The sequence below is a fragment of the Rhipicephalus sanguineus genome, chromosome 1 (assembly GCF_013339695.2).
Source record: "Rhipicephalus sanguineus isolate Rsan-2018 chromosome 1, BIME_Rsan_1.4, whole genome shotgun sequence".
Lineage (NCBI taxonomy): Eukaryota > Metazoa > Arthropoda > Arachnida > Ixodida > Ixodidae > Rhipicephalus > Rhipicephalus sanguineus.
The window spans coordinates 53,291,733-53,316,678 of NC_051176.1; the positions used below are offsets into that span (position 1 = coordinate 53,291,733).

Here is a 24,946-nt window from a genome sequence, read left to right on the forward strand (position 1 = left end):
GGAGGGGTGCCATGACCTCCCCCCGCAAACTCTTCACTGAAAGTTCTTGATAAAAATATCTCATGTGAGTCGGGTATTTCATAAAAATGTCCTTACTGGATTACTGGATTAATGATAGCTTGTATTTGAAGGTATAAGATCAAAAGGCGTATCGTAGAGCACCGATTATGTGAAATATTGGCATTAAATAGCATTGACACCAACATCTAAAAAAAGGTAGTTTTACGCTTATGGACTCCTGAGTCGACTCACTCAGGCTAAAGTCAAGCCGTGAGTCTGAGTCTGAGTCCAGCTGAGTAAAACGCTCATGAGTTTGAGTCCAATGAGTCCGGTTGAGGAAAATTTTGGTGATTCTGAGTCCGAGTGAGCCCTCAGAACAGAATATATATTTGCTGAGTGAGTCTGAGTGCGCTCCAACTTTTTTGCTGAGCTATGGTCATGCATGTGGCAGCTACATTTAAAGAGGAGCTGCTAAGTGAACTTCTGTTGTATTAAATATCATTGTTCATGATAAACTGTAGATGCTTGAAATGTAATGATCAATAAATGTGATTGTGCTCGTGTGTCTTCTGTCTTTTTTGTATTATTACGTCATGCTGGTTTCATTATAATTATGTCCAGAGTTTTTAAAATGATAATCTAATTTGTCTTGTATTGAATTACAATAAGTCCACATTAGGTGTCAGCTAGGTGTTTGCACAGCTATGATGGAAGGGGTTGAAGTCAGGGTAGGCTTGGGAGGCCGGCTCCCCCTGCATTTTTGACGGGGGTCTCGCCCTGCCCTCGGCAGGTCAACCGTAGCACTACAGCACCCATTTGAAAAGTGTTGGAGTTGATTTGTTTGGCAGTAGAGCCTCGTGCAGGGAAATTCTGAACCATCAGTTTTCCAAATATTGATTCAACTATGATTATTAGGTTGGTATGGTGTGAGCAAAACAGGAAAACGTGTATCGTTGTACTCCTGCATGCATTTCCTTGAGATGATACGCACAATGGGTCACCACCTTATTCGACTAAGCTTCTTGGCAGAAGTGCTGAAACAGCTGTATGCCATACATAGGCGTGTGGAGGGTTCCCCATCAGGGGGGGCAAAGGTTCATCGCAGTGCCCCCCCATCCTACTAAGTCAATGTATGGGGCAGATTTTGTGCCCCCCCCCCTCTTGGGCGACTAGAAGGGTCAATGTACGGGGCAGATATTGCGCCCCCCCCCTCTTAGGTGATTAGGGGGGGCGGCCGCCCCCCCTGTGCGCAGGCCTATGATGTCATAGCATACTGTTTTATGAGGCAACTGAGCGTGAGGCTACCTGCTTGTGAATTAATGAAGGCTCACCTTGGTCTCCTTACGTTACCAGTAAATTTTCATTTCTTTAGTAGTGCAAAGCGAGTCTGGTGTAATACTGAAGGAGCACAATTCTCACGTCTTTTATAGGCAAGTGTATGCAAAAATAAAATATAGCATTGTCGTACCTGAGGTTGTCAGTGCAGTGAGTAAATGAATGTTCTGCGTTGCAGCTAGAGTTATTTCTTTCGAGCTTGCATATCTTTAGCCCTTTACATCCCAAGTTATTTTTCAAAAATTGTTGCCAAAGTCTTCATTTTTTTAGTGCTTGATTGGAAATGCACAGAATACACTCTGAATAATATATTTCTTTGTACAAAATTCATAAGCATTTCTTCCCTTTTAGAGACAATTGGCTTCACTACACCGCGATTGTCCCTGCAACAACTACTGTATATATGAGCCTGTGAGAGCATGTCCCCCCCCTCTCTCCTTGATGTTTTAAGCACTGTGACGGGGATAACGACATTTTACTTCTGCAACAAGCAGTCGCCTACAAACTTTTAATAGCACGAATGAGCCACAGAGTGCGTGGGAGTCATCTTTAAGAATAGCCAGCCAAACAGCACTTAAATGCAGCCGCCACAACCACAGTGCATTTTTGTTTCTTGAGCTCTCCAGTACTTCTGAAGGGTGCAAAAGCTTACTTATTGCCGTCCTTGCTGCATTAGATGATGCATACGCAAAGGTTTCTTTTATGGAGGCAACAAGCAAAACATTCATGCGCTTTATTTAAGGGCACGCTATGCAACACCAAACTAAAATTCAACAGTAAACATCTGCAGCATCCCTCATATATAGTCCAGGGTTGCTTTGGAGAGTTAAATCCAATCAATCAATAGACATGCAAATAAAAAATGACAACATATTGGTAGTCATCTTCATGGAGTAAACAAAAAACTCAATTACAAAGCATTTATTGTTCGCTAAAGTGCATGCAAAACACTCAAAGGCTCGCACATTTTGGTGGGTTCTTGGACACAGATTTAGGTGTCGTAAATGATGACGTTTTTCTCTATTAAACTGCACTGATGCATAAAAGGCTTCCCAGCTTTGTGTGCCGGGGCGAAATGTCAGCTCTTAAAAGCTGGTTTTAAAAGGCAATGATGAGGAATTACAGGGTCTGTTTTTTTTTAAACTTTAACTGTTTGACAGCTGTTGTACAAACATCTGGAACACACACATAGCAAACGAAAGGACACTACATGTTGCTTTATCTGTAAAGACACATACATTGCATATGGGCATGACAATGTCAACTAACTGTTGATCATATTTACGTCTTTAGTTGATCATATTTACGTCTTTGATCATATTTAACTGTTGATCATATTTACGTCTTTAAAATAGTGGTGGATTGGTCACTTGTGTGACAAACTGCACAGAATTTCACAAAAATTGCACATCATTTCAGTTGCAATTCTTCAGGGCATGTTTCCAATATTTAAATGAGACCATTCATATGTTAAAGTTTTTCATAACTAGTAGGCATGTTTTTCGCCAGCAAGGCACTTATATTATGAATAAATCGCAGTGCTATAACAGACGAACATCTACTTTCAAAAACTTCGGTTTGGGCTGGATGGTGTTGGCTAATTCTTCAAGTTCGGGAGGATAGCGTTAAAGAATGCTGACAAAGAGGGAACATGTAAATAAGACGGCTGCCCATTTTTTACTACACACAGTCCCATTTACAAAAAAAAAAGTGAAAATGTGATTACCTGCAGCCCTTGACTGCTCCCGTGCATGTTGCATTGCAGCAATGCAAAACTATTTTTATGTGAAGCCTTAATCAGTGGTGGATCTAGCCCCTCATTTTAGAGGGGGCGGCCACCTGAAGTAAAACTGGTGAGGGGGGGTGGGTCCCGACTTTTTTGTTTTTAGTAGTTACTGTCATCACAAGAAGCCCATCACAGCATAAATACTGTTAATTTGTGTTGACAGTGGTCCCACTCATTTGTCGTAATTGGTGATGAGGTCGACAACAGGCAGTGAAGGAGGGGGCAGGGAGCGTGCCTACACAGGCCTTGGGGGGGGGGGGATCGCCCCTACCGCCCCCCTCTGGATCCGCCACTGGCCTTAATTGTTCTCTTTGTCTCACATTCTAGTGAAATCAATAAACATTGACTCTAAGGAAGGTATAGAGGACATTACCTGTATATTTTAACCATATATATATCATAGTAATTATGACATAAATGGAAAGAAATTAAAGTGTATGAAAAATCAACCTGCCACAGGTAAGGACTGAACCTACAGCCTTTGGATAATGCGTTCAATGCTCTATCAATTGAGCTACAGCTGTGGTCGCTTTCCCGTACCCTGTGCTTGGTATCTATGTTCGTGCAATCCTGGAGGCACTGCCATCTGGCGTGACATAGCATGTCAACTTACTACAAGCTAGAAGCTGACCAACAAACCCTAGCGTACTACCTAAGGCACAAAGTCTTCCGAAATGAGACCCTCCCTGCTTGCAGCAAATTGATCTTTCTTATCCACTAATTCCTTTCCATTTATGTAATAATTACAACACTACAATTAAACATACAATTACTGTCCCTTACACCTTCCTTAGCTTATTGGTGCACGTTAAGGAGTGGACAAAATTACCAGAGCCCTCCGTTACTCTCATAATCATATCGTGGTTTTGAGGCGTTAAACCGCATCAATTATTATTATATTAAATTAGCTTACTTGAGCACACCCTTGCCTGCCTTGTAGCTGTGACCTCTGGTCATGTGTAATTACAGCAGGAAATGTATTTCTCGAATAGTGATGCTCAGTACTTGTTTCTTGCACTCGAAGTATCATCTAATATTTGTTGCTTAGTTTCAGCATGTGGGGCCTTTACCACTTTCAGCGAAGCAAACAAATAGTTTATATGCATGTTATGATAACATATCAGTTGCTTTTAAAAGTTGATCTCCATGTAATTGAGGACATGTATACGCTACATTGCTTGTCATTTAGCGGTGAGGGTGGGGGGTGTGTGCGTCTCGTTTGCACCTACTTGGGCCAGTATTTTGTGGCAATGCTTCGGGGCTATGCTCGATGAGTATTATCATCCACCGCTGATGGCCAGCTGATCACGTGGCGGATCATCGCTTTAACCACTGGCCAAGCACGAAAACTCAAGTGCTGCTGCAAGATATATCGTCTCGAAGGATAACCGAGTAAAACCATCATTTCTCAGGCATTTGCTCTACATACATGTAGTACTTCGATTGCAACTGCTGAAGCCAGTGGCGTAGGCAGAAATTTTTTTCGGGGGGGGGGGGGGGGCGCCTCCTTGATCCGACATGGGGTCTGGGCAGATAAGTGGGGTCAGGTGTCATTTTGTGCTCTGTATACCATGGGAAAAAAAATTTCAGGGGGAGGGGCACGGGCCTGTGTGCCCCCCCCCCACCCCACCCTCGGCTACGCCACTGGCTGAAGCAAACTAGAGCAATAACCTAGATGCCTGTGTCGGATTTTCGCAACGCGCCGTTGGTTTATTTGTTCAACAAAGTTACGCACGTGTCTCTGGGTCTCAATTGTATGCCACCCAGTCATTTTTTTAACCATCGTCACAGACAACATCTCGGTTAAACGCGCCCACATTAGCTAATGCAGTATCGACACGATAGCGCACTCAGGCTGTTTTGTTAGTCCCACGACTCTCGCAGTAATAGTTCACTTGTCACGGAAGAGCACTTAACTCACACAAAGTATCCTTGGACGCGGCTTGACACGGCCACTGCTGGGCCACGGTAAATGCACTTCACTCAGCAGGCTGCTGCACTGCGCGATCCGCCGTCAGGTCATTTCGTCATCATAACCAGCACTTTTCTGTCGATCCACTTGCATGGACTATTTGCTACTTCATCAAAATTTTCGTAGTGGGCGGCCTAATCAGCTTGAACACTTCAACGATGCTAAAAAAAAAGTTTTTCAACTTCCGCAGGCGAACCGTCATGTTGATTTGCTGAAGGCGGAGTTCTCACCGATCGCCGGCCGCGCGTTCACGGGCGTTGACCGTGTAGACGTCGCGGGCGAATTGTTTGCGTGATAACTTTGCGTATTCACGAGGAAACAGAAACACAGGCACGTCTACAATACGAACTTGTATATTTTTAACAAAAACGTTGCGAGGCGAACGATCGAGGCAGCAGCGACTAGGCGACTGTCGTAACTTGGGCACGGCCGCTGTGTTTCCAACGCACGTGCTTGGCGCGTAACCAAAGACGATCGACCAAGGTCGGGGATGCGCTGGCTGTAGCTCGAGTTCACCGGCCGCATTCGGCGCCAGCACAGGAAACACTACACGACGTGAACGTGGACTTCAAGCCTTGAGCACTCTCACTTGGCGTTGTTGCTATAACTGCATCTCAGGTGCGCTATTGCATCGTCCGCAAATTCGAAACAAAAACGACAACGTCAGGCAACGAGCGTCCGATACTGAGCCCTTATGTCGGTTTTTCGCCTAGTAGGTTCCCCTAATACGCACAACACATGTGTACAGACGGGTTCTTTGGTGAGACAGGCGAGCAAGGGCGTATTTTTAACCCCCTTTGTGGCTTGCGTGCCGTCTCTTCTTTTGATACGCCCATTTCACTACGGAATGAAATCAGGTGATGCCACGTTAGTACTCCCTTATTTTGAGCATCTCGACGATAAGGGTAAAATAGTGGTTTCAGCCCATTTTGCGCCCAACCATGGGAGTTCTTACTTTGGGCTTGGGAGTTAAAAGGAGATGTCGACAGCTAAAAACGCCCATATGGGCTAATTTGTGTTTACAGTGTACGATTCATAACAGAGGCTTGTCGAATGATAACAAAATCATCTTCTGTGTTGTCACGGTTTTATTTTTTGCCTGCAGAGGCTGTTTCCACTCATATTTAGTTTTACGCGAAATTATCATTCCAGAGAAGTAGGCCGCAGTTCGTAATTTCTTTGGTGGGGTCCTGATAGAAGAGTCGCTTAAAGTATTCACAAAAGGAACAGATCAGTTAAAAGTAATGTCAGCTGAAGATGTTAGCTACTGCTATACGTGATATATGAAGTTTCGAAAGGGACTCCATTCTCTTTGTCTCTCGTTCGTCATACCGTTGACCATTTTGTGGCTTTGACCAAGTGCGGCCATTTCTTTACATGGAACTGGGCCATTTCCAATATAAGTTTCGGTTCATACATACAAAAAACGACGTTAAACCTGGTATTATAACGGGTAAACTCTTGACGTCTGTCTAGTGATGCGCTTGTTCGAAGTCTTATCGGTATCTCTGCCGCCGCTGCTAGGACGCGACTCATTGGCATCTTCAAAGAGTCATCCTCAGTGCCTCACGTAGCAGACGAAACACCTGCAGCATTAAAACTCTTCAGTGATAACGTCCCCCCCCCCCCCCCCCACCGAAGGGTCTGCACAATGTACCACGCGAAACCTAGCTGTTCACACTTTGTTCCTCAATCCAGGAAAGGGGCGCGGCCCTTAGTTGACTATGTGACGTACTTGCTAAGTTCAGTTTATTGGTTTAAAGCAGGCTTGCCGTTGGACAGATTTGAAAAAGAGCCAAAACTCAAGCTGAAAGTACCCAAAGTAGCCACCTCATTTAATCTTAGCGCAAAATTTATAGCCAAATAGAACAAAAGCGATATTATGAATAGAGTTTTTATTATCGAACAATAAACAATATAATTTTGCATAAGTCAGAACGTAGAATAAAGAGCACAATATATTTTCCCTCTTGCTTGGCCACGGGCAAGTTGCAAATAAATTGATAAATTATTTTAAGTTCAGGTCGCCTGCAGTCTGTTTGTCTACAATAGGGAGAGTTCTTGCCAAAGTAATCTTGGGCCAACGACTCAGTCGGAACACTGAAAAAGCTGAAGCTGTTTTTCCTTGAAGCCGTAGAACGAAGTACAAGGCCGGCTTCAAGTAGTGAAATCTGGTTGAAGATGAACAGCCATTTTGTTGCGTATATCTCTTTTTTGTCAAGTTCACACGCGAACAAGCGCTATGAATCAGCATTAAAAACTGGTGCGCAGCGTCAGCAGTGTGCTATAGCCACGCGCTTGGATGCGCGCAACTTCGTCACTGCAGCTTTAGTCCTGCCGCGTGTTGGGTACCTCGATGAGCAGCAGCCCGCTCGTGGGAGCAGGACATGCGCGCGCATCGGTTAACACGACAGAAAAGCTTGGAGACGATGGCTACGCTTTAGGGTTACTTTCTAGTTTATCTTCAAATAATAAAAAATGGCTCCAGTTTAGCAGTTAGAAGTAGCCAGAAAGTAGCCATAGAGCCAACATGAAATTTTCATCGCCACACAGGGTTGCGAAGCAGCCAATTTGGCACAAATTAGCCACCAGCTGCCACCCGGCCTTAAAGGCCCACATTGTAAATGGAAAGAATGTGGACCTTTTAGGTTGGGGTTGCCGTTACTCTGTGAAATGCTTGCATCACTCCAATACGAAGATCGTGAACATTCACTAGCACGTTCTGTTTGCTTTTTTTTTCTCTCCTCTATACGCAGTGCCTACAGCGTGGAGCAACAAAGGTGAATAGCTGCTTCTATTGACGTGCTTCCAATTGAAGTTTCCCAGGCGCAATGGTAACAATGTATATGTCAACCTCTTTCTGCAGGGCAACAACTCCGTAGAAATTGTCAAGTTCAACAAGGTAAGCTTCGTTGATTTGCTTCTGCTGACAACAGGCTTGAAACTACATGCAATTTTACGTTTTAATGCCTTGCTCGCCCTCTTTAAAAGTGCGGTTCTGGAAGCTAGAGTGGGCAGCAAAAGTCTGAAGTGAAGCCTGTGTTAAGCTGTTTATTGGACGGCACTCGGCGACAATGCACTATGGCGACAGTCAAGGCAAAAGCACGGGCTCCGAGCGCGAGAGGCGTTTAGAAGAGGACGACCCACTAGGAGCCGCTGGAGAGCGCAACCGTTGAACAGTACCAATTGCTTCGCCACAACTACCCCGGGTACGAAAAGGGAGCCGTCCGGCGACCTAACAGCTCGTTACTATGAGTGGGTCATAGTAGGCCTTGAGGCGCTCCACGTTGACTATGTCGCGCCCTCGACGGCGCATGTCTGAAGCTGGTTCGATGGGTTCGATCAGGTAGTTGACCGGGGATGTGCGCTCGACGACCCGGTAGGGGCCTTCGTATTTCGGCAGTAGTTTTGAAGAGAGGCCGGTTGCAGTGGTAGGGACCGAGAGCCATACGAGCGCTCCGGGGAGGAACGTGGACTCAGAAGTGGTGGTGCCACCGCGAAGGCTCTTCTGCCGCTCTTGTTCGTGCGTTGTAAAGGCCTTTGCAAGCTCGCGACACTCTTCAGCAAGCCTGGCTGTGTCAGAAATAGGCGCACAATCAGATGGATCCGGCTTGTAGGGTAGTATCGTGTCAATGGTGTGCAACGGGTGCCTTCCGTACAACAGGAAGAAGGGTGAAAAACCAGTAGTGCTCTGAGGGGCGGTATTATAGGCGTAGGTGACAAAGGGCAGAATGGCATCCCAATTTGTGTGATCGGCGGCGACGTACATTGAGAGCATGTCGCCGAGCGTGCGGTTGAAGCGTTCGGTTAGGCCATTCGTCTGCGGGTGGTAAGCAGTAGTTTTGCGATGAACAGCATGGCACTCTTTGAGAATGGCTTCGACGACTTCCGACAAGAAGACACGGCCTCGATCGCTGAGAAGCTCCTGTGGTGGACCGTGACGCAGCATGAATCGGTGTAGCAGGAAGGAGGCAACATCACGCGCTGTAGCCGCTGGGAGGGCAGCGGTTTCGGCGTATCGCGTTAGATGGTCAACGGCGACGATGGCCCAACGGTTACCAGCCGACGTCAGAGGAAGTGGTCCGTACAAATCGATGCCCACGCGCCCAAACGAACGGTTAGGGCAAGGTAATGGTTGTAGACCGACTGGTGACACGTGCGTTGAAGTTTTTCGGCGTTGGCAATCGAGGCAGGAGCGGACAAACTTCTGCACGTAGCGGTACATCCCTCGCCAGAAGTATCGTTGTCGAATGCGGTGGTAAGTTTTGGATACCCCAGAGTGCGCGCATTGCGGATCAGAGTGGAAGGACTCGCATATTTCAGCACGCAGACTTCGGGGTATCACAAGTAGCCACTGGCGGCCGTCGGCGTTGTAATTGCGTCGGTGCAGTAGGTCGTCACGAATGGCGAAATGGTGGGCTTGACGACGCAACGCGCGAGTGGTTGGTGTTGTCGACGGATCAGTGAGCAAGTCTATTAGCGAAGCGATCCATTTATCCTTGCGCTGCTCGGTAGCGATGGTGTGAACATCGATAGAAGAAACAGCAGTGTGAGATACTGAGCAGGAGGCATTGTCGTCAGGCAAGGGGGAGCGCGAGAGGGCGTCGGCGTCAGCATGCTGGCGTCCGTTGCGGTACAGCACGCGGATGTCGTAGTCTTGCAGGCGAAGTGCCCAGCGGGCGAGACGGCCCGAGGGATCCTTCAATGACGACAGCCAACATAGTGCGTGGTGATCGGTGACGACATCAAATGGGCGACCATACAAATAAGGTCGAAATTTTGTAAGGGCCCAGATGATCGCCAGGCACTCTTTTTCCGTGACAGTGTAATTGGTCTCGGCTCTAGTAAGCGTACGACTTGCGTAGGCGACGACATATTCGGGGAACCCTGGTTTGCGTTGCGCAAGAACAGCACCGAGGCCTACACCGCTGGCGTCCGTGTGTACCTCGGTTGGGGCCGTAGGGTCGTAGTGGCGTAGTATGGGAGGAGACGTCAACAAACGACGGAGCTGTGCGAACGCGTCGTCGCATTCGGACGACCACGAATGTAGGGGCCCGTTACTTCCGAGGAGCTTCGTCAGCGGCGATATGATGGTGGCAAAGTTGCGTATGAAACGTCGAAAATAGGAGCACAGTCCTACGAAACTGCGCAGTTCTTTGACGGACGTAGGTTTGGGAAATTCGGCCACGGCTCGAAGCTTGGCCGGATCGGGAAGGATTCCGTCCTTAGACACGACGTAGCCTAGGATTGTCAGCTGCCGTGCTGCAAATCGGCACTTCTTCAGGTTCAGTTGGAGGCCGGCGTTGGTCAAACGCGTCAAGACATGCCGCAGACGTTGAAGATGCGTGGAGAAGTCCGGAGCGAAAACGACGACGTCGTCCAGGTAACACAAGCACGTGTGCCATTTCAAGTTGCGCAGAACGGTGTCCATCATGCGCTCGAAGGTCGCGGGCGCATTGCACAGACCAAACGGCATGACGTTGAACTCGTACAAGCCGTCGGGCGTGACAAAGGCTGTCTTCGGTCGAGCGTCATCAGCCATGGGTACTTGCCAGTACCCCGAGCGCAAATCGAGAGATGAAAAGTACTCTGCTCCTTGGAGGCTGTCAATCGCGTCGTCGATTCGCGGCAGCGGATAAACATCCTTCCGAGTGATCTTGTTGAGCCTTCGGTAGTCCACACAGAAGCGCACAGAACCGTCCTTCTTGGCAACGAGAACAACAGGAGACGCCCACGGGCTGTCCGAGGGTCGAATAACGTCGCGTCGAAGCATATCGTCGACTTGCTCATTAATTACCCGACGTTCTGTGGGAGACACGCGATATGGACGTTGCCGCAGTGGTGGCTGGGCGCCAGTGTCGATGCGATGCGTAACAGCGGACGTGCGGCCGAGAGAAGTTTGCCCGACATCGAAAGAAGAACGAAATTCTTCCAACAGGCACAGAATCTGGGAACGTTGGACCGACGTAAGGTTGTCAGCAATGGAGGGACCAAATACATCCGCGGGTGAGGAATCAGACGTGGAAACGGCACTGATGGTACGGGAACTGGTGCAGTGCGAGTCATCGGGTGCGTCCAGAACTTGTGCGTCTTCGAGGGGCTCCACTCTGCCGAGACATTCCCCTCGCACCAACGTTACAATGTGCGGGGATGGGTTGGTAACAAAAATAGCGGTGCTACCCTGAGTGACTTGCACGGTCGCGAAAGGTACCAGCAACCCTTTCCTAGTGCAAACGCGGTCAGATGGCGAAAGGAGTGCAATGGTGTCGCAGAGACCCGCGCAGTAAACTGGTACAGCCGTCGACGAGTTTGGAGGAACTTTGGTATCGTCTTTGACGAGGGTCTTGGTGAATGCCGATGGACTGTCTGCCGGCGTCAAATGTGAGAACGGTGAGAGCTCGAGGGCGGCTGGTGCGCAGTGAATTATGGCGTCGTGGCGGGAGAGAAAATCCCATCCCAGGATGACGTCGTGGGAGCATGCAGCAATTATGATGAACTCGACGTCGTACAGAACGTCCTGAATGACGACGCGAGAAGTGCATACTGCTGTAGGCCTAATACTCTGGGAGCTGGCGGTACAGAGGGACATCCCAGAAAGTGGCGTCGTCACTTTTCGAAGTAAGCGGCTAAGTTTTGCGTCCATAACGGATACGGCGGCTCCAGTGTCGATAAGGGCAGATGCGCGAACACCGTCCACAAACACGTCTATGACATTCGATGGACTTCGCTGAGGGCTTTTACAGTTCGATAGCGTCGCAGCCCTTGCCTCGTGGACTGCGACGACTAGTTTTCCTGCTCTCGTGCGACAGAACGTGGCCGCATTGGTGACAGTGAGCGACGGCGTGGAGACGGAGAGCGGCGAGTGGATGGAGCTGGGCGTGACGTCGGCGACATAGGCGGGTCGTAGAATGCACGGCTGGACTGGCTGGTGGTGGGTGACGCGACTCGAGGCGGCTGCACGCGATGGCAGTAACGGGCCACGTGACCGGCATAACCGCATGCAAAGCAGATGGGCCCATTGTCGGGTGTGCGCCATCGGTTCGCCGGGGCAGGTCCCGCATACGTCGCAGCATGCGATTGACGGGGCGGCTGCTGAACTGACTGCAAGGTGGGTTGCAGTCGGGACCTAGGGATGACGGCAGCATACGTAGCCGGCACGCCCGCTTCGAAGGACGGAGGTCTAGCGGCGGCTTCGGCGTAACTCAACGGTGCAGCCGCAGGGATTGCCTGGTGCGTCCTGGCGACAACCTGAGCGTAACTCTGTGGCGCAGGAGCCGGAGGTTGCTGGTGGTACTCAGGCATCACCTCCGCGATTTCCTGCTCAATCGCTCGGCGGATGGGAGGAAGAAGGGTCGTCGACGACTGTTGAACGTGCGGCGGGTGGGCAAAGGCCAGGAGAGAGAACTGGCGCGCGATTTCCTCGCGCACGAATGCCTTCACTTCTGCCAGCAGCGTGGCCTGGTCAGGTATGGCCACCAAGCCAGCAAGCTCTTCGCCGCGTGATGGAGAGCGACGGGTCATCGAACGTTGCCGGCGGAGCTCCTCGTAGCTCTGGCACAGTGTTATGACCTCGGCCACGGTGGAAGGGTTTTTAGCGAGCAACATTGTGAAGGCATCGTCGTCAATGCCCTTCATAATGTTCCGGATCTTGTCAGACTCGGACATGGTGCTCGGACAGTTGTGGCGAAGCAATTGGTACTGTTCAACGGTTGCGCTCTCCACCAATTTGTTAAGCTGTTTATTGGACGGCACTAGGAGCCGCTGGAGAGCGCAACCGTTGAACAGTACCAATTGCTTCGCCACACCTGCTTTAAATTTCGAAGCCTCTCGAAGGTACATGGTTGGCCCCCAACCCTTCGCTCCTGTATGCAGACACCATGTGGTCTGTACCTACATAATTTTTACAACAGAGCTCTTAAGCTCGAGGTTTGCCGCGTGTCGTAGATGGAAAATTATCATTATCATGAACAGGCACGTGCTCAATCACTGCCCAAGCACTCTGTACTGATGGTGAACAAGAGAAGCTGAAACGTGCGGCGCCTAATCGGTATTTGCGCGCCCCGCCACGGTGGTTTAGTGGTTATGGTTCTCGACTGCTGACCCGAAGGTCGCGGGATCGAATCCCGGCCACGGCGGCTGCATGTTCGATGGAGGCGAAAATGTTTGAGGCCCGTGTACTTAGATTTAGGTGTACATTAAAGAACCCCAGGTGGCCTACATTTCCGAAGCCCTCCCCTACGGCGTCTCTCATGATCATATTGCGGTTTTGGGACGTTAAACCCGAGATATTATTATAATCGGTGTTTGCCTACCGTGGGTTCCCTTGTTAATTTTAAGCGGACCAATGTGGTGAGTAGTGGGATATGCCGAATTTCTGTGGCACATACGAGCTATAGGAGTTTGACAGCAGAGCTGTTATGGTCGATGTTTACCGTGCGTCGTACATCGAAAATTACCATCATCAGGAACCGGCACGCGCTCGCTCTCTCCGTCCTCTTCTTCACCGCCTTCCTCTTCTTCTTCGTTCCCCGAGCACGTGCATGAATTTGTCCGGCGTGGGATGCAGTAACTCTGATGGGTGAGAGAACGAGTGAGAGAGCGAAAGAAAGAGAAAGATAGAAAGAGAGAAATTCTTGGCGAGGCCAGATTCGAGCCCGCATCCCTACCGTCCAATGACGAGCGTCGTAACCACACAGCCATCCAGGCACGCTAGCAGAGCACAGCATAACCTTGTGTAGTATAGCATAGCAAGGAGGTGGCAAAGGGATGTGAGGGTGTGGAGGAGGGAAAGGAGGAGGGAAAGGAGGAGGGGAGAACGAGTATATACATAGAGAGAAACAGAAAGAGAAATAGGTGTAAAGAAAGGGAAGAAAAAGTGAACAAGAAGGCGAGAGAACGACTGCAGAGAGAGAGAGAGAGAGAAAGGGAAGACAGGCAGAAAAACATAGAAAGACAGAGAAACAAATAGACGTAGAGAGAAAGAAAAAGACACAGACTAAAAAAAGATAAAAAAGAGAGCATGCATAGCCATTCAAAGTATGGAATAGCAAGGGGTGGGAAAGACACAGGTGAGAGGGCAAAAGCCTAGCCAAGCCAGGACCATCCAGGTGCCCACCAGCTCTGGTGTGACCTAGCCCAGCGAGACTCAGTGCAAGCGGCGCTAATTTTTTAAAAATATTTTCGACGTTAACGGCTGTCATTGTATACGTGCCCGTTATGCCAAGCGATAAGAGGGTACGACGTTGGGCTGGGTGGTGTTGCATTGTTTGAAGTGAACGACAGCGCGTAAAACAAGGACGAAGAGAAGACGAACGACACTAGCGCTGATATAGGGGATGTTATTTTGTATAGTAATTATGACGTAAATGTGAAGAAAGTGGATGAAAAGATAACTTGCCGCCGGCAGGGACCAAGTGACGCGAGCAGGCAGAAAAAGGATGTTCCACACTCGCTGTCATGGCTACTAGCGGCGCTTACTAACACTCCGAGGTTTAAATGCACATATATACGCCATAATGTGGACGGGAGGACGACCGCCGCCGTAGCTCAGCGGTAGAGCATCAGACGCGTTATTTGAAGGTCGCAGGTTCGGTCCGTGCCGGTGGCAAGTTATCTCTTCGTCCACTCTACTTTCTTCACATTTACATCATAATTATTACAAAATAACATCCCCTATATACTTTCGTTGGGTTTCTTGTCTGTTGGTTCTAATTAATGTTGTGTCTAGCAAAGAAAAACGAGCCCTTAAAATTCCCCTTCTTTCGTTTATTCACCAGCGCTGATGTCGTTCGTGCTGTCATCGCCCTTGTTTTACGCGCTGTCGTTCACTTCAAACTATGCCAAGCGAGCTGAAAAAAAAAACGCGCTGCAATGATCTAAACAACATGCGCAATGAAATGGATTATTCAGGAGACTATACTTCAATACTAGTGCACGCGTACTGATTACGCCCACATTAATATGCCTTTTTACCTTGGAATCAGTTTGTAAGCTCTTGTATAGAAAGATACAATTTGGTGCTGTACCTGATGCGCTGAGATGTCAGATGTTCACTGGTTGGTTCACTGTGCAGAAATTTGAACATTGAAATAGGCACTGTATACATATAATTTACATACTTAGTCATAAAAAGAAACCACCATATAGTATAACACCACTTATTTTCCTTTTATGGTGCCGCCTGTGGGCGAAAGTGGCGCTTTCCAATTAACATTTACGTGCCTGTATTCCACGAAAGGGTCTCTTCGAACGCTATTAAAGCCGAAGGCCTTAAATGGCGCGGCTTCTGTGACTACAATAAAAACTAAAGAATAACATGCGACCTACTAAATTCAGCCTCCATTCTGCGCAAACTATACCAAATTTTCTTCCCAACTCTGACCCATAGCCTAATCATCGTTCATGGCATCGCCTGTTATTCTTTCGATCGCAGTGCGCTAGGGACCTGTACGACCGCGTCCAGTCAAATATCACAGATCACCTGCGCATCAGAGACGTCGGTGAGCTGGGACCTGCGTTGCGAAACCTGTCTTCGCTTCACCGGCTGAACGGCAACATCGTCAAGAACCTGGAAGCTTTGCAAAACAGCTTCCAGAGGCTGCGCCTGCCACCTTCCGGTGGCGCGTCAGGCATCGAACCCTTGCAGCGAACACTGCAGTCGGCCAGCGAAGCCTTCCGCAATATGTCCAAGTCGGTGACGTCGGGCGCCGCTCTGCAGACAGTGGTGCATAACTTGAACCGAACGTTGCAAACATTCAACAGCATCGCCACGGCAGGCGTGAATGCCATGACGCCCACGGCCAATCAGCTCGTGCATCGCTTCCAGGTTGGTGACACGAATGTTGTAATGCTGATCGGAGAGGTCATACGGATTTACTGGCCGAAAGAAACATTTGCAGATACGATGCATCATAAACATCATAACATGATCACAAAGTGCGTGCATGTATGGGAATTGTTTCTGTATAACTTTTTGTTATGCGCTCACTATATGCGCCCGACGTCAGCAATAATTTCTAGTTTGCAGAAATATGGGTATATATGGCAGATGTAACAAGCCTTGCAATCAAGCAAAATTTTAGCGAACGTCTTATAAAGAACTGTCTGCCATATGCAGCGTAGGGCCTGCTAACTAGGACCAATTTAATTTAAAAAAAAGTGCAACGAGGTACGAAGATGCGATCAATGGCATTGTATAGGCTCGTGCATACTGGCAAGCTTGTTTACTTATCACCGCTTAGATAAGTAGCCAATATAAATTACTTAAACATTTAATTACTACCATAATTGCGGCAATTCCTAGATGAAATTCTGTGTTGCATTCTCACAAACTAGCGCTCAAAAGATGACGCGGCCCGCTACATGATTCCTGATTACTTTTCCTGCGTTTCGAGCTTGTAGGTGCAAAAGACGATGAGACATGGAGACGAGTGCTTCGAGAGCTAGCTTCTCAACTTCGCAACAGCGAACGCTGTTGTCTCGCGTGCGCAACAGCAGCGCTCGCTCGCTTCGCGTCTTTGCCTTTTACGTGAGAAATTGAAAACGCATAAACAAGCGTGTTATAAGTATTAACGAGGATGGATATACAAGAACTTACCTGAGAGTTACGCACTCGCATGATCCTTAGCATATAGCTATATAGCTAAAGCTGCGGACGCAAAGCAGCGTGATGTAGTCGCTGCAGCTCGGATACATACCGGCAAACTAGAAAGATTAGTGCTATTTAGCTTGAACAATTAGGTAGCACTTATTGCATTTTGCTTATTTCGAGCGAACAATGACGCTTTATTGCTTGCCGTTGTGCATTTATATATACTTGTGATGTATGGTTTCATACTATCATTCCTCTTCCAAGCAAATTACCACTGTGGTATCATCTCACATTAATTAGATTCCTTTATCGCTTTCTCTTGCCGCACAATTAATGTCAATATATTCAACGCTTCGATGAAAGTATTAGTCGTCAGGCAATCAGCTGCTTTCGTTAGCATAATTTGTGCATACGTATGCCTCACTATGGAAAAATTGGGGCTGAATTCAGCAGACTTCTTTTTCATAAATGCTCTTCTTTTTTTCTCGCGTTAGATTGCCGGCTTCGCTGTCCAGCATTGTGATCGGCTTAAATATTGTCTTGCGAACATTATTAGCTTAACCCGTTTTTGTGAATACGAGCCTGGTGCATAGTATAGGGTGCGAAGAAAGTGAATGCAAAATAAGAGGCGCACTACACTGGAAAGGAAGGCGATAGCTAAGGTTGCTAAGTCCTGGAACATTGCTCTGTCGGTCTCTTCAAGCCTTCATCTTTCTTTGAGCTCCTGTCTCGCGTAGATTCCTGTTTTAGGGTTGATATAATCGACTTAATGGCTTCCCCTGGTCACACGCAGGAAGACTTGAAGAACATCCAAAACGTCACCCGGTCATTGCCCAGGACTGACGTGGCGCGGCTCACGGAGCAGACGAGGGGCAACCTGACCTTGCTGGTGCGCAACCTGACCGGGGCTCTGCCTGTGCTCATGCGAAGGATGGCCACACAGGGAGCCGAGAGCACGCGGCCACTGAGGGAATTTGTGACCGCGCTATCACACAATCTCAGGAATGCCTCGTTGGCTCTCTCAAACAGTGGAAACGCGAGTGGAAACTCCACTGGCAGCACCCTCCCAACGGCCAGTCACGACCTCCTGCAGGCGTACGACGGCTTCCAGTTGGCCGTCAACAACGGAATGCTCGCGATGTCCGACTTGGTGCGCGGATCGCTGAAGCTCGTCAACCCGGCCAACTGGCACGTTGGCCGCGTCGGGCTTGGCGCCGGAGATGGACAAACGCCACAAGCTGGCATCAACAAGTTCATCGGGCAGCTCTTCAGGAGGAGAGGCTAGGCGTGTGTAGCACAGTTTCAGGTGTTTACATTTTTTTTTTCTCACGTGACGTAGGTGAGGACCACGAATTGCGAAGTCGAAGGCAGCTGCCATGCCCGGAATCATCAAGTTCATTCGCCAGCTTCGTCAGACAGAAGCTGACTTTGTGTTCGTACAGTTAATCTCTAGCCATTTCATCGGGAAGACACGTGTCGGCATACAGGGAGACGTAAACGCAACGATGTAGGCACCTAAACGCTGCCGTTGGGAAGAACTTGGGTGCGTGCGTTCCTTCTGGAGCTTTTGTGGCAGGATGTACAGTGCTAACATTATCGACGGAGTATGTTCTTGTCGCTTGAGAGCGCACTTTTCGTTGCTTTTTTTATTTTATTATGTAAGTGAGGATTCTAATGAAAATTAATTGGGGACCAGAAATAAGGCGCCGAGGCATTTGAAAGATGCCTTTGTCAACGAACGTTTGTACGATATGTGAATACTCTCGAAACGAGTCTCCTCACGGTAGGTGCGGTGATACACCTGATAAAAGGCCATAATATCAGACAATTATTTGAGGGAAGTGCACTCGTTACCATAATAACATAAGCGTATGGGCGGCGCTGCCAGTCACGATACATTTGTTTAGTTTTATGCAATAACTCCCCAACACTAGAACGTCTTGCCTTATGGACATTTCTAAGACTAATTTTGGCCTCCAAGGCCCAGAAAAACCAACATGTGCTTTTGTTACATGCAGCGCACTGGTGTAGAACGCTTCATTTTGAATATATATATATATATATATATATATATATATATATATATATATATATATATATATATATATATATATATATATATATATATATATATATGTAAATAAACACTGAAGCACATAAACTATGCTCATATATGTAGGCGTATCTTCACGCAGACGGGATTTATTTATGAGGTAAGTTTAGTCCAGTTCTGTATACATTTTCTCCCAGGGCGGATGAAGTTGCGTCCGCACGCCTTCTGTTGCACGCCTGTTCTTTTAGCAGTCTGCATATGCCAATAAGCGTGTTGAAGTGCGTCCCACAAGGCGCATTATCCTAAGATTTTTCTGTTCTCGCGACGTTACGAAACATAGTAACACTATATAAATAATAATAATAATAATAATAATAATAATAATAATAATAATAATAATAATAATAATAATAGTTGGGGTTTAACATCCCAAAACCATGATATTATTATGAGGGACGCCGTAGTCGAGCGCTCTGGAAATTTCGACCACCTGGGGCTCTTTAATGTGCACCTAAATCGACGACGAGCTTGAAACATTTTCGCCTCCATCGAAAATGCGGCTGCCGCGGCCGGGATTCGATACCGCGACCTTCGAGTTAGCAGTCGAGCACCATAACAACTACACCCAAATGGCAGGTATAACACTAAATAAGGCCATCACTCTAAAAACTTAACAGAGTACCGGTCGCTCTCTTTGGGGGAGTATTTTCTTGTCCCATATTTAACTCCCTCTTCTAGAGTAAATCAACTCTTTGTGAGGCAGAGTATAGTAATGCACGCAGACTGGGTTATAATACTCCACCTCAACAGAGAAATAGAACTCTTGCTGAAACAGAGCAGCAGGACCCCTATGAAGGGAGTAGTAGTACACTTCCAGAAAGAATAGCAGAACTCTTTCAAGAATAGCAGCATTACTCTTCTAAGAGTTGTGATACTCTCCCGCAAGTAGTAGGAGGGCTCCTCCACAGGAGTACTGGTACTCTTCCAAGGAGAGTAGTGCTCTCTCGCAGGAGTACTTACATTCCTACGAGAACGGTATGAGAATTCGTGAACACAGGGTGTCGCGGGAGCCGACGTTTCGACAAGCGGACTTGTCTTCTTCAAGGCTCCAACCTTGAAGGGGACAAGTCCGCTTGTCGAAACGTCGGCTGCATTGCGACACCCCGTGTTCGCGAATTCTCATCTTTTCAAGCTTCCACCTTCCCCTGAACTTCTGCCTTTTACGAGAACAGTAGTAGTACTCTTCTTCAAAGTCTGATAACACAGTTTTGCTTGAGCACTAGTATTCTTTCAACGAGAGTAGTGATACTCCTCCAGATGAGTATTGTGATCTTTTTTAGGAGAGTAGTGATGCCCTTCCACCAGAGCACTGGTACTCTTCCACGAGAATGTGCAGTACCATTCTTTGAGAGCACACGTACGACAGGAAAAGACTTCCTTCCCACATGAGTTCCAGCATTGCTTTAAAGTTCTAATGCTCCCGAACAGTTGTATCACTGCACCTAAACAACTTATGAATCCTCCCAAACGCACCATTCATAACAAGATAATGGCAGTGTCGCAGCCCTGAAGCAAAGAATCACGCTAATTTCCCTGCAAGATCTCCTTAACAGGGAAGTTCCAGCAAACCATCTTTGCTGGGGTTGCAATTTACTTTATGGTAGCAGGGTTGCTGACATTAAAGAGTTTCTCCACGAAAGTTAAATTTTTTACTAGGGACAGAACTTCAATCGTGGCTCTGATAAAGAAATATCTTGATACTTGAATATGGCATATCCATCTGCTAAGCTTCCATGAATTGTGTGCAGGTGACGTCATTAAAAGTTGTTTAGCTAGAGCAAAACAAAAATATTTCCAACTTTCTATTGAAGAATATACATGATAAAAAAGAAATCGAAATATGCTTCTAGCCCAATAAAAGCAACAAGATAGACAGATTACGCTTTCGTGTGCGTCAAAGAAACGAAGTTGGAAACGTTTTGACAGGTGTGATGGATGATCAATGTTAAAGGGACCGTGACTAAAGGCAAATAACATTTCATGTCAGCGTGAAATGTCAAGGCTTGAGAATGTCTAAGACAACAACACTGTACGCACCAGCACTTTAGTAATCAAGAAGTTAAGCCGAAACAAATGCCAGTGCGCTATATTCTAAGAGATCGAACGGGCCCTCGCCAAAAATCGTGACATGTCCTTTCCAGCGTCACAACAAACAAATGCCGTGCTCTTTACTAGATACATGTGTGCTTGATCAAGAGTTGTCATCGCCTGCTGTCCCCTTGATGCCGCCTCATCGATACTCATCAGGAGAAGGAGTATAACTGCGCTTTACTCATGCCACAAGAGCATATGGACATTCCACTCTTTCTGAGGAAGGTGGAGTGTAAAGCACATTTCGCTCTCGCTTTTCACACAAAGTGAACAGTGCATTTCATTCCATCCGTTGTTTTGCGAGAGTAAAAAAAAAAAAAGAAAACGCCCTGAAGAGTAACTGGGTACATTTACTTCTGCGATACCCTCCCCAGTTTTAGAGTGATGGCGTCCTTGAAAAGTTATCTGCACAACTGTATTCTGTCGAACTATATAACAGTGTTACATCCAGTATTATTACATAAATAATAGGACTGTGAACGTCTGTTTAAAACTTAACATAGAGGTATTGTGTCAGACGTTACCGTGGCAGCCTCAAGAGGTACGCCAGCAGTTTCCTCCATGTGAAGACCAAGTTTTAGATACCTCAGCGTTTCTAAATTTTTGCAATATTGTTTAACACTGTCACGTACTACTGTCGTTAGTACGTCAAAGATTTGTTTACACTTCCGATTCCTTCAACAAATTGCCCCGTAATCAGCCAAAGAGCAACACTCCTGTTGGAAGGCAGGGTAGTTATCGTATGAGCTTCTTCTAAACCAGTGCAGTTAAGCAACTGCGTAGCGGCAGTTTTACCGCAAGAACTATACCACCTGGTCTGAAGTATTCATTGTACACGAGTATGACATCTGCATAAGAGCCTTTGGCTCCAGTGCGCGCTACCTTACATCGACGTTGCAGGCTTAATTTTTTTAGTGACGCGATCTTTAGAAAACGCTTTGCTTTTTGTCTTTCCGCCTCCGCTCGCTTCTTCCTCACTTTAGGGTGACAAACTAGATGTCTTTCTTCCTGTAAACTTTAATGTCTATGTCACTTCTATCCTCTTTCTTAACCTCAAATCAAAGAATATGGCGACTAAAACAATACGCATTTCGTTGTGCTATGCACGACATACCACTGCAATGCGCTCTATACATTATTGCCCTATAATAATAAGTCAGTTCGTCTATAAATGTACTTCGCCGACTGTAGCAGTACAATACTGGGAAGTGAAGGTCACGATCATGCCGCGGGCAAAACAAACAATAAGGTCGAAGTCTGGGTCAGTTGGTACATGACGCTGAGGCGTCTTTTTGACTGGTTTTTGCCTCAGCGGCAAAACAGACAAGATGACCACAAACAGCACTAGCAACTTGCGGCCGGAACAAAAAAATCACAGCATATCCACGGAGTGAATGATGATGAGTGGGCGAAGCTGCGGAGGTTCATCGGTAAACCGTGAATCTTCCGTGAATTCTGCCCAGTACATCATCACCGACGTGAGATCGGGAGCGTTTATACTAAAGGTTCGATGAGTTATGACGACTTGCAGCTCACTTTAATTTTACATGTACGCTGTGAATTTTCATTGTTTAGAAAACATCTGGCGTCTTTCGTTAAGCAGCTGGCGTCTTTTCGTTTTGCTTTAGAAACATCTGGCGTTCATTCGTTTTGCTTTTAGAAAACAACTGGCGTCTTTCGTTGGTTTATTTCATCAATCAACGGCGTTTTGAACAAAATTTTTATTGTTTAATCACGCACAGGAGAAATCTCACCAGGCACTACCTTGGAGGTAAACAATGGCTGCTAATGGGAATGAGAGACAGAAGAAGTCGGCTTTTAGCTAACACTTACACTTCTACTTCTACTAACATTTCCTACTGGAACATGCCAATGGCTGCTTATGGGGAATAAGAGACAGAAGAATTCGGCTTTTAGTTAACGCGCACGCTGCGAATTTTTTATTGTTCAACAACGCACAGGAAAAATCTCCCACCGGCACCACCTTGGAGGTCAAGATCTGGTACTAGCGTTACGACTGGTTACGCCCTACTACGACTACGAGGGACGAACGGGTGCCGCCTTAAGGAGCTTCGCCCCTAAAAGAGTTAACTTCTGAACAACACTGAATTTAGGGCTTGCATTCATTGCATGAATTCGGCGATAAACCTCGCTCGTATCACTGCATCATTCTAGGCAAGAAATATTGCAGCAAATAACGCGAACATGATAATGCCTATGGCAGGCTTCAGTTACCCGCTAGCGCGCTGAAAACGACCGTTACATTCATTACAATAGGGTTCAGCGAAAATAAGGTAATCCTACAGAAATCACATGTGCTTTCGGTTTTAATTTTTACCGGCACTACAATCGTCATCACGTCCACCAACCAGTGTTGTGGGCATGTTTCACGGCAATGGAAGAAGACCGAACGCAGATCGAAAAATTCTGTTTTAAAAATTTCTACTCGCTTTCCAGAGAAACCGCTGCAAGGTTGGACACTTCAGACGGTACGCTTTCTATTGCGGTACAAAACAGAAAAGCGATGAAGAACGGTAGACAGTCCCTTTAACGTTTCTAGTATGTGGGCATCACCTTGCTCTGGTGCAGCAGCTGTACAATCTTCCTGGCAGCGACGATGACCAAGCATTTGAAGTGCCATCTTCGTTTCTTGTGAGGCTTTCCTACGCCTGTAAGACTTCTCCTTAACCTTGGGCATTGTGATATACATTTGAGAAAATATGCAAAATTATTAATAAATAAATAAAAAAGATTGGTCGTGCTTTTTGATGTACAACGGGATATCTGCTCCCAGCTGTTCAATGCTGCAACTTGTGAAAAACTTGAACTTGACCCCTAATAGAAAATGGAAACAAAGACCGTGTTACGTCAGTTGTGTTTACTTTGTCTCCGTCTTTTATTGGCCAATAACATATCACAACACGAACAACAAGCTTTCTCAATCACTCCCCAGGGCCACTCTCTGTACCATCAAGCGGCTCCCTAAACACATTAAAATACCCACACCTAAATGGACGCTTCCCTCTCCGATGGCCAGGCCATCATACAGCATGGGTTTGCACGCAGACCATCTACTACACGACGGCATATTGGCCGCAAGATCCAGCGGAGTCGCCACCTGGCGGCTTCTGACTGAAACGCGCCTAGTGTGGATTGCTCGATGCGTCGTCTGCTAGTCACGTTGTGTTTGCATGTGCGCGTACGTCATGCAGGTCCTCAAAAGGCGGTTTGTTCCGTTGCGTTAGTAACTTTAACCGCTCAAACGTATGCCTAACGCGACGTAAAAAAGAATTTGGCCTTGATCGGCTGTATATGTACAGCTATAAGGTCAGTGAGTGCACTTGTCAAGAGTGCTCTGTGTGGTCATCGTACCCTCCGTTCACGAGAATTATATCAGTCTAGGTGCCGCTCTGTGGTTCAAGCGCATTGCAATGTGCACTTGGCGTTGTCCTAAAGATGAGAAGTAATAAATCTCATGTGAATATAGCCTTTTAGCGACTCAGTGGTAAAAAAAGGGCTCTCATGCACCTGCGGGTTGTGGTTAGGTGTATAACTTCGGGACTGTCGTTTATAGGTTACGCGACGAACTTTAGTTGTGTATGGTCCTGGTCCCACTACACAGAAATATTTTTGTCAAGTCACGTCTGACACTTCGGTACTTAAATTGTCCCCTAAAACGAACAAAAAATGTAATGTACGGAAATCGCAAAACTGAGTTGCCTTGCGCAATTTTAACATGTGGCGAAATTTATACAAGAACACTCATGTACTTAGATTAAGGTACACGTTAAAGAACCCCAATGGTCAAAATTAATCCAAACGGCGTACTTTATATTTATGTCGTAGCAATTTCACGCGAAGCCACATTTATTTGCTTTACATTATCTTAAACGTTTGTGTTGCGTTGTAATAGATTGACGGAAGGCAGCGGACATAATTCGCGTGAAAAAACGTACTTTTGTCCCGTGAAATAACCGGGCCTTTGTTCCATTACTGTGGTGCAAGTAATTAATCGAAGAAAGTTCCGTACTGTATAGTTACCTTTGTGCACTGTTACTA

The 24,946-nt window shown here is 46.9% G+C and overlaps 1 protein-coding gene across 1 annotated transcript; it reads left to right on the forward strand.

Annotated features, from left to right (window-relative positions):
• The first annotated feature begins 707 nt into the window (after positions 1 to 707).
• Positions 708 to 17,971, forward strand: LOC119388336 (uncharacterized). The gene is made up of 4 exons (XM_037656070.2): positions 708 to 728; positions 7,960 to 7,995; positions 15,526 to 15,918; positions 17,477 to 17,971. The coding sequence occupies exons 1-4, from the start codon at positions 708 to 710 to the stop codon at positions 17,966 to 17,968; spliced, it is 942 nt and encodes a 313-aa protein (XP_037511998.1). The 3' UTR covers positions 17,969 to 17,971.
• The last annotated feature ends 6,975 nt before the right edge of the window (positions 17,972 to 24,946 follow it).

Excerpts from the sequence above, each read along its gene's own strand:
- LOC119388336 (XM_037656070.2), top strand. The coding sequence starts at position 708 with ATGGAAGGGGTTGAAGTCAGG. Across the intron at positions 729-7,959 it reads TGGAAGGGGTTGAAGTCAGG|GGCAACAACTCCGTAGAAAT; the intron begins GTAGGCTTGGGA and ends CTCTTTCTGCAG. Across the intron at positions 15,919-17,476 it reads AGCTCGTGCATCGCTTCCAG|GAAGACTTGAAGAACATCCA; the intron begins GTTGGTGACACG and ends GGTCACACGCAG.